The sequence below is a fragment of the Vespa mandarinia genome, chromosome 5 (assembly GCF_050613455.1).
Source record: "Vespa mandarinia isolate Hongniang chromosome 5, ASM5061345v1, whole genome shotgun sequence".
Classification (NCBI taxonomy): Eukaryota; Metazoa; Arthropoda; class Insecta; order Hymenoptera; family Vespidae; genus Vespa; species Vespa mandarinia.
The window spans coordinates 1885001-1895000 of NC_140814.1; the positions used below are offsets into that span (position 1 = coordinate 1885001).

Sequence of the window (10000 nt, forward strand, 5' to 3'; positions counted from 1 at the left end):
ACGGTGTTCGTTCGTAATGGCAACGACGATGAATAAACCGGAAAGGTAATGGCCAATGAGTTGGTTTTACATACAGAGGAAGTTTCGCGTCTCTGGACCAAACCGCGTCTGTTATGATCTTCCACGTAGCTTTCTCTCTCTCTCTCTCTCTCTCTCTCTCTCTCTCTCTCTCTCTCTCTCTCTCTGTTTCATTCTCTTTCTCTTTCTACTTTACCGTTTTTTCAATGCTCGAAACACGTTTTCACTCGTTTACAAATTTATACCGTTCGGTTTAGCATCCCTATAACCGAAGCGAGAGTATCACGCTCTTTCCGAGTCGTCCCATAAATCACTATGCAAATTTATCGATGAGGGGAGTATTCGTGTGCTTTAGCATCCTCCCTCCTCCTCTTCCTCCTGAATGAAGGAATAAGAGGAGTAGGAGGAAGAGGAGGAAGCTGAACATTAAAGAGGATTGTTCGCGCGTGTACGAGATGAAAAGAGCGCGTATACGATCCCTCCGGTACATCCGTTTTCCCTTTCTCCGTTTCGCGCCTTTAATTACGAACATATACTGTCTTCAAATATAAAAGCTCAACGAGCAAAAACCCGTCGATAAAAATAATCGCTCTTATCGACCGTTAATGTGTATTGTCTGGGCGCGCGTAATTTTAAACTATGCATACTAGAGCATCTTTTCTCTCAGTCTCGTTTCTTTTCTTTTTTTTTTTTTTTTTTTTTTTTCTTCGTTTCTCTCCTTCAAACGAGTATCTTTTAATTACGAACGTTTCTCTCTCTCTCTCTTTCTCTCTCTCTCTCTCTCTCTCTCTCTCTCTCACCCTCTCTCTCTCTCTTCCTGGATGTTCGCAAGCTTGATGTTTACTTCAAGCTCAAAAGGGAAAGTAGTCAAGCTTAATGGACTTTTCACGCTTGATTTGACGATCCGTATTCGAAATTATTCGAATGCAATGACGCGGGAGTCCAACAGGGAAAAGAAAAAAAGAAGTACGCTTTACAGGCTTCTCGATCTACCTTTGATAATGGAGGGTAAAATAAGAAGAGAGGGGAAATTTACCGGACAGGTTAAGAAGACTCTGCTAAAGAGAAAAGAGGAAGTAGAGAATGAAGGAGGAGAGGAATAAAAAAAGAAAACAGAAGAAAAAGAAAAAGAAAGATTCTCTCTCTCTCTCTCTCTCTCACTCCTTCTTTCTCCCTTTGCTTCTTCGGTATTCATTGCCGGCCGCTTTTGTAATCTCATTAACTTTTGCCCGGTAAGATCCTTATATTCTGAGGTCTTCGCACGTTTCGTTGAGCTCGCAAGCTCAAAAAGCTCCGAAGCCCCTTTTCGAAAACTTGTACTTCTCGTGCATCCAACCGATTGCCAACTCGCGAGAATTGCGAACTGAAGCTGAATGCCCAAGTGCCCACTTGCGTTCTCTTTCTCTTCCTCTCTCTTTCCCTCTCTCTCTCTCTCTCTTTCTCTCTTTCTTTTTCTCTCTTTCTTTTTCTCTTTCTTTCTCATTCTCTGTCTCTACCTTTTTTCCTGGCCCTGTCCTTTTCCTGTCACTGTCTTTTTTCCCTTCTTTCCTTCCTTTCTCTTCTTCATTGCCAGGCGGTTTTTTCCTGTGCGTAATACGCGTGCAAGTCCTGTCTCCTCTCCTGTGCTCTACATCAAACGAACCGACAAAGAAGAGAACGGAGTATATATCAGAGTGCAGGTACTCTCTCCCTCTTTCTCTCTCTTTCTCTCTCTCACTCTTTCTTGGTTTACGAGGAACGACACGTATCTCTTGTTCCGGAGGATCAACGCTGCCCTTACTTTACTCTCTTTTCATCCTCGAAATATCCACTGCGAGTCAGTTTCTCTCTCTCTCTCTCTCTCTCTCTCTCTCTCTTTCTTTCTCTTTCTCTCTCTCTCTTTCTCTTTCTCTTTCTCTTTCTCTCTCTCTCTCTCTCTTTATGTATACATATATGTATATATAATACAGATATGTGTATATCTTTTTCCTTTTTCTTTCTCAAAGTGTCCTCCATAGTCTCAATTTTTCATCATTTTTTGCTATGAAAAGTATCGATCTATCATTCTACGTCATTTTAAATCGATGTTATTCGCGTTATCAATTTAAATCGTGAAACGATCGTTCCGAGATTTCTTATCCTCAATTTTTATCTATTTTTAAAATCATTTTTACGTTCATGCATTAATTTTTTTGCATTATCCGATCATTTAACCGATATCACCAACCTAAAATCCAGAGGTTTTATCTATAACAGTTCAATGAGGTGTTAAATTCACGAGACGTGTTCAGAAAAAGAAGAAGAAGAAAAAATGTAATAATAAAAATGATGGTGAACGTCAGGGTAGTCACAGAAAAGTTCTAAGAGAGAAGTCGATCGAACGTTTTACGCTCGGTAAGAGAAATCTCACCCTCTGTCTCCTGCAATCCCCCACTATTACCACCCTCAATGTGGGTAGGTAGCTAGGGTAGGTAGGTAGTATTTTACGCGTTCCAACAATGGGTCTGGGGCACTTATTAACTCGTCGGATCTATTGTGCGGTTGTTTTGCGAACAATCCGCATGCGGTTACCTTCGTGCGGAAAGAAGAGCTTTTCGATAAAATGGGTATTGCTCTCTCTCTCTCTCTCTCTCTCTCTCTCTCCCGCCCTCTCTCTCTTCTCTCTCCCCTCCCCCCCTCTCTCTCTGTTTTTCGAAATGTCAGGTAGCAACGTCATCGAATAACTCTGATACAACACGGTTCCCATGGGACGACGGGGTTGTATCAAAATTTCGTCCTTTCCCCTACGGTAATGATCCTGTGTCATCGAATCGTGATACGAATTTTGTAATAATCAATAGTTGGTTTCTCTGTCATCTTTTGTTCAAGTTCCAATTTATTTTTGTTTTTTTTTTCCTTTTTGATTTCCTTTTTGATTTCTTCTTTTTTTTTTTTTTTTCTTTTTTTTTGTTTAATTTATTCTTTACGTTATAAAGTCTTAGAATTTAATCAATGTACATGCATATTTATATATTTATAAATAATTATTATAATATAATGTTTGTAAAGTCGTCATGAATTTTTAAACGCAAACGATTGCCATTGGAATAAATGAATTTCAGTCAGGATTTGCTGACGGTATGCAGAGAACTGAATCTGGAGAATTCCGTGGAAGAATTGATGAGGGAATTAGGTGCGGACGAGCACGGTCGCATTTCCTATCAAGAGTTCCTCAGACGTCGTTTGGCTCTACGACCAGAGATCGAGGCCCTTAGGTCTGGTAAACACAGAACGAGTCCTCATCATACGCATACTCCGGAATATCTTCCAACTAGCAGTGACAATAGTCTTGGTAAGATCTTAATATCTTTGTCGATTCAAAAAAAAAGAAAAAAAAGAAAGATAGAGCATAATTGATGTATTATAATTGTATTATACGAAGAAAGAGAATGAACTTGAGAAAATGATAATGTCGACTTCGATATGACTTGGCCAATGGAAGAGGCATGCATTTTATATTCATGAGGAGTCGAGACGCGAGCGGTTCGTTGGCTTTATTGAATTTGTAATCAATGTCAAAAGCTGGATGATCTTCGTCGCCACGTAGACGCATAGCTTTTACCGTTTAGTTCTTAACTCTAAGATCTTATAATATAAGTTCTTATCGATTGTTTTTGGATCAATATTAGTGAAGGCACTACTAAATGAGAGGAACATAGTGTTACCTTATAGAGGGTGGTCCAAAATGAATCGCGAGAAAAAGAAAAATTAATGCGACCTTTGCCTAGCGAAAAAATTCTTTTCGTAGAGGTTATATTAAGAGGAACCTGTCCTTGTCCTTTTTCCTTCATCTTCTTTTCTTTTTCTTTTTTCTTCTTTCTTTTCTGCAGAGTTCGCTTGAGTTAATATTAGATCATCCATTTACAAAGAGCAGGAAATTGACCACTTTGGCCACGTATGGAACTGGGTGGGTTTTTTCGTGAGAGCTTTTTGATCGTTCGAGAAAATCACACATCGTGTTACTAATCGTCTTTTCGTAGTCAACTTATATATATATATATATATATATATATATATATATATGCATCCGTGTATGCACATGCACACGCACGCACGCATATACACACGCGTATACCCACGCACACAGACACACACACACACATTCGTTCGAAGCGTGACACAAATCCGTATAAGCGAGGAAAACGTCGCAAAAGAGAGAAAAAAAAAATTATAAAATACGTTCCTTCTATCTGAACCCAAGCCCTTTCTCAATATGACCAACTCTTAGATTTATAGTTTCTTCCTGATCGGAATATCTATGCATTTGTTGTCGTTCGTTGCATTTGTTTGTAAATTTTATCGAACGATTTACGATCGATTTTCAGGAACAGTTTCGGGGAGACATGAGAGTTGGGAATTCGATAGCGGTGCTCGTGATCTCTCGCCAGAGCCTCACACGCTTCAAAAGCTCGTTGAGGCTGCCGCTGGTGGATCTGGAAATATGTTGGACCTCGCAAATAAGGTAAAATAAAATCAAAGAGAAAGAAAGAAAAAAAGAAAAGAACAGAAATGAAGAGAAGAGAAGAGAAGAGAAAATAAAATAAAATAAAATAAAAGAAACTTAACGAGAATAGATACCTTACATACTTTTTTGCAAGACGGTACAGTTACAAGAAGAAATATTATTCTGCTGGCTTGGTCGATTTTCTTATCGAAGGACGATCGTTATCGTCTTTCTCTATTTCTCTCTTTCTCTCTTTCTCTCTCTATTCGTTCGTTTTATCGCATCCACAAGTGGAAACTCCTTTCGACATAAAATATAATGAAAGACAAATAAATGCAAGTGCAGCACTACCGTAGCGTTTCTCGTTGCCGACGCTGCTGCTACTTCTGCTGCGCTGCTTCTCGCGTGTTAGTTTCACGCTCCGTGTATTGCCGCGGACCATCGATTAAGCTTCTAAATATATGTATGTATTATATACGCGATTTTTTCTCTGTTGCATACTAATGCCATTCTATGCTTTTTTCTCTTTCTTTTTTCTCTTTCTTCTTTTTTTAATTTTTAATTTTTAATTTTACGCGAAACTAAGAGGAAGAGTGAGAAAGGGAAAATAAAAAAAATTCATCCTCATATTCGTTCTTTCGCTTCGTTAAAACTATTTCATCGCTGTCTCGTCTCTTATAAGCGGACTTTTCCCACCATCACCGAGTATCCTATCCATTATCCACGGTGTATTTGATTTATGCATTCGACGGAATAAACGAGGAAGAAGAAAACAAAAAGAGGCACGACGAAATCACTTTCGGTGTGCATCAATACGTTAGATTCTTTCTCTCTCTCTCTCTTTTTTTTAGAAAGATATTGTATCCGTATATGAAGGAAAAAAGAGAGAATTTCTCTCTCTCTCTCTCTCTCTCTCTCTCTCTCTCTCTTTCTCTCTCTCTCTCTCTCTCTCTCTCTCTCTCTCTCTTGAAATCAATATACGAGAAAGCTCGATTATACTCGATAGGATGAAAAGTATTGTAGATCTTCTAATTTACATGAGCGTAAAAGCTGTTTTGTGTTGTACACATATACATACATACATACATACATACAAACATACGTACGTATGTATGTACGTACGTATATGCATGAGTACACATTCATGTTTACATGCTCCATTTGCGTGGGAGAAGTCGTATTTAATGGTGGATATTAATAAGAGACGGAGAGAGAAAGGAATTTCTTCTCTCTCTCTCTCTCTCTCCTCCCCCTTCCCTTTCTTTTTCATTCGGAATAACTTTGAATCGACCTTACTCTCCTCGATCAAATAAAAAAGAATAAAGAGAGAGGGGTAGGGAGGGAGAGGGAGAGAGTGAACGTAGGGAGAGGAAGAAGAACAGAGAATTTGTAAACACGCGACGTTTTTTTCTGCTCCGTTAAAGCGTAAATTCACGAGAGTACAAATTAGCCTACTTAAATGATTTCGTTTTTGCTTTGTTTATACTCCCTCATTTTTAATATTTACGATTTCTTACCCTCCTTTTTCTTTCTCATCCTACGTTTTATTCTTAAGTAAGTACATGTATTAACGAAATTTAAAATGTGTTGCATAAAATATGTACATAATTTCATTTCGATCTGTTTTATTAGAATATTTTTAGTTATCTGATCATAATGAATCATTTATTATCTTTTATTTATTTTATTATTATTATTATTATTATTATTATTATTATTATTATTATTATTATTATTATTATTATTATTATCATTTCTTTTTTTAAATTTAAAGAAAAAGTTTTGAAATTCTGTTTTTATTTCCCTCTTTTTTTTTAATTAACATCGAAGAAGAAAAAAATAAAATAGAAATAAAGAAAGATTTCTTTTTCTAAGCAATAAATAAGTTGTCCCTGTTTTTTCCCCTAAGACAATGTGTTTTTATAGGACACTGAAGAGATATTTTCTATCGCCACGTTTTCGTTTTTCTTCTCTACGCCATATTTACCTTAACACGAAGGTTTTTCTTCTATCTATCTGGAGAATTTCATCTCGTCGCACGCATCTAGGAACGACGGGACGAATTCTTCTCAACCCATCAGAGAACCGTAATAAAGTCGAGATATCTATATACATACGTCTATGTATATATATATCTTTTTTATTGTTAGTATATAGATATACGAGTATATAGAGTTACAGGATGCATATAATACACACACACACATATATATATATATATATATAATCGGATAAATATTGCAAAATACTACGTGGAACATGTTTATTGTACGATTGTGCAGGTAGCATATTTTAACTATGAGAAAAAAGTGAATGATCAACGCTGAAGTATATAATGAAAAATGAAGAAAGGAAACACAGTGAAAATTTTAATTTACGGATTTACAATGAAGCAAATTAACGCCGGGTATATGTATATATTAAAAGCGTAAATCAAGCAAAACGATATACGAAGGAAATAGAATTGCCAGGATTTTGAGAATGGACGGACGTGTGTCGTAGCCGTATAAACGTCACACTGTATAAACTATCAAATTAACAGGAGCATTCGTTTAACGACGGACACACCAATCACTATATATAAAGAAAGTGAGAGAGAGAGATAGAGAGATAGAGGAGAAAATACAGAACATATAACGAGTGATATATAAGATGGGGGAAAAATTGGAGCACGCGGTGCAACGAGCGAAGATCGAGGATATTCGGCGAGGTTCGGCTCTGCTCGACCGACTCTTCGTCAAACACCTTTGGGGTGTGCGAGAATCGTCGGCTTTCAGTCTGTTAGTGAACGTTTCGCGGTGAACATCGAGAGAGAAAGAAAGGGAGAGGGAGATATAGAAAGAGAGAGAAATAGAAAGATACGAAAGAAAGAGAAGGAAAGAGAGAAAGAGCGCTACTTAACCGCGTGTATCTCATACCAAAGAAATTTCTACGAAAGATACGAAGTACATCGTCAGTGCATATCGTTTTCGATTTATCGACGTGTTTCAAGGTCAACGAAAAAGAACTTCTTCGGATCGCAAAATATTCGAGATAACTGCACATCGAGAAACGTTCGATTAAGTGTCAACGAAAGATATTCTTCTTTTTTCAAACTTGCTTTTTTTTCATTTTCTTTTTATTTATTTATTCTTTTCTTCTCCCTCATTGTGATCTACGTGAACAAGAAGAAGAAAAAGAAAAAGGAGAAGGAAAAAGAGAAGGAGAAGGAGAAGAAGAGGAAGAAATTACTTTTGTTTTTTAATCGAACCATGCCGCCCTCTCATCATCGTAGGATATCCACTGGTGCGCTTTGAAAGTATACGGTGACCTCGTGAGGACAATCGATATGCCATGCGAAGCAATTACGTACCACCCTGTATGAATTGCGCTGCGGCATACCGATTGTGTTTCCACCTCTATCACGAGCCGATATTATATACATGTATACATAACATACATACATATATACAATACATACATACATATATACAATACATACATACATACATACATACATACATACGTGCTCTCTCCCGCCTTCTTTTGTGCTTCTGCACGCAAGTGCATAGTGTGTAGTGCGTTTGTGTGACATTCCATCGGTTATCATCATTCTATCCTTCGTGTGCGCCATACGCTACCATTGCCATCGATTCATTAAAGATAATAATCATCGATAGAACAATCTCGAAAGAATATGTGTTATTGAGAATTACCGTGCACGATTTTCTTTTCCTTTTTTATTTCTTTTTTCTTCTGTTTCTTTTTTCCCCCTTTTTTCTCCCTCTTTTTCTCTCTCTTTCGTTCTCTACGTCTTCTTCATGCTTTTACACGCTTCTATTGCACATAGATACGAAGCTTCTTTTTTTCTTTTAACTCTTACCGATCTTTGTTCGATTTTGCAGTTTACGTTATTGATAATTTAATTGCCTCGTTTTATTCAACTTTATCGAAGGATCTTCGAATTCGATGAAACGCAGATGTAACGTTCTATATAATTAATTACAAATTGTAAAGTTAAACTGTAAATTATTTTCCTCACAATTATATACTTCGATACTTTTTACCATTACTATGAGCGAAATTACCAGAAAGAAAGAGAGAGGGGGGAGGGAGAAAGAGAGAACGATTTGTTTACCCAAAATAATATTCGCATTCGTAACTTTAATTAAGCCATTTGATGCGGCTATTAACAATACAGCGTGTAATGGGACGGAGCTATTATTCACCCATCAGGGGCTTACCTTAATGGAAGACAAACCGTGTTAGTTAATTATGGTATTTGTAATAATAGTCGCGAGCAGCACATTCTCGTGACCAATTTTTTCGTCGAATAATTAATTTCCTTCGCAATTTTTCCGGAATAAAAACTTAACATTTTTATACTACATACGAGCTATAAGCGAAGGAATATGCTTGCTTGCGGAACCAAGCGCAACGCTTTCTCTTCTTTTCAATACACGCGAGCCCAGGCAATATTTACATTTTTACTCTTTCAAGGCATCGCAGGAATGTATCTTATTTATACCCGATTGTACCGAGGGGCAGCTATAGAATGCGAAATGCGAAGTTTCCATTAGACCTCCCGTTATACGGTAAAGAGCGACCTCCGTGAAAGCCCGTCCGTCTGTCTGATCCAAGCATTGACTTGACTACTAGAAATTGACGTCTACCATCGAGAAATAGAATTTATCTGTTAGCTGTTTTTCAAGTTCAAAAATACGTCTTTCATTGTTGCAATGTTTAACACGTCGAATACCACATTGGCCATCAGTGCGCCCGAATGGAAAATCAGTTGAATATAATTCGGTATTTAATATATTAAAATATTTATATGTATATATATATATATATATATATATATATATATATATATATAATTCTTTTCTTGTTTAAAACGCAACACGTCCATTCTCGTTTTTTTTATCGTATGGGAATGTTAAGAATTTACAGGCAATTTTGATGTCTTTACTAAGATAACATTCTAATGGTTGATTCGATAATAGAACGGTCAGGAGAATGTATAATTTCTTTCTCCTTTTTTTTTAACCTAGTGTCGCTTGCCGCAATCCTTGACCGCAACCTCCTTGTGGATATATATATATATATATGTCCACATATATATACATATATATATAAGTATATATATATGTATATATATGTATAAGTATATATATATATGTTTACCTATTAACAATGTTCTTTAAATGAATTTGATAACTCCTTTTGACCTTATTTTCATTACATTATATATGGTCTACTTTTTTGGATAAACTTTTTAACTTTCGCTGCGAGCTTTTACCCTTTGAATTGAAAATGAAAAACATTTGGATTAAAAAGTTCGTGATTAATGTTAATGTAATTTGCAAGAATTACGAAATAAATTGAATCAGAGGGCTTTGTGAAGTGTTATGAAAACGCCTATATGAAATAGTCGCTTCTTTACATTTCATGCATATTAATATACATGTAGTGATGTATTTGATTTTATTTTCTTCTTTCCTCTTTCTCTCTCTCTCTCTCTCTCTCTCTCTCTCTCTC

The 10000-nt window shown here is 36.6% G+C and overlaps 1 protein-coding gene across 6 annotated transcripts in view; it reads left to right on the top strand.

Moving 5' to 3' along the window:
• Positions 1-10000, top strand: part of LOC118448192 (colorectal mutant cancer protein) — a 26764-nt gene that overhangs the window by 2578 nt on the left and 14186 nt on the right. For 3 of the 6 annotated variants that reach the window (XM_085657441.1, XM_035881180.2, XM_085657442.1), the window contains exons 3-4: positions 3099-3328; positions 4362-4498. In XM_085657441.1, the coding sequence (XP_085513567.1) occupies positions 3099-3328; positions 4362-4498 (367 nt within the window). Of the gene's footprint in view, positions 1-3098; positions 3329-4361; positions 4499-7254; positions 7766-10000 lie in introns of those variants that run through there. The other 3 variants (XM_035881171.2, XM_035881172.2, XM_035881179.2) reach the window with 2 other exon arrangements.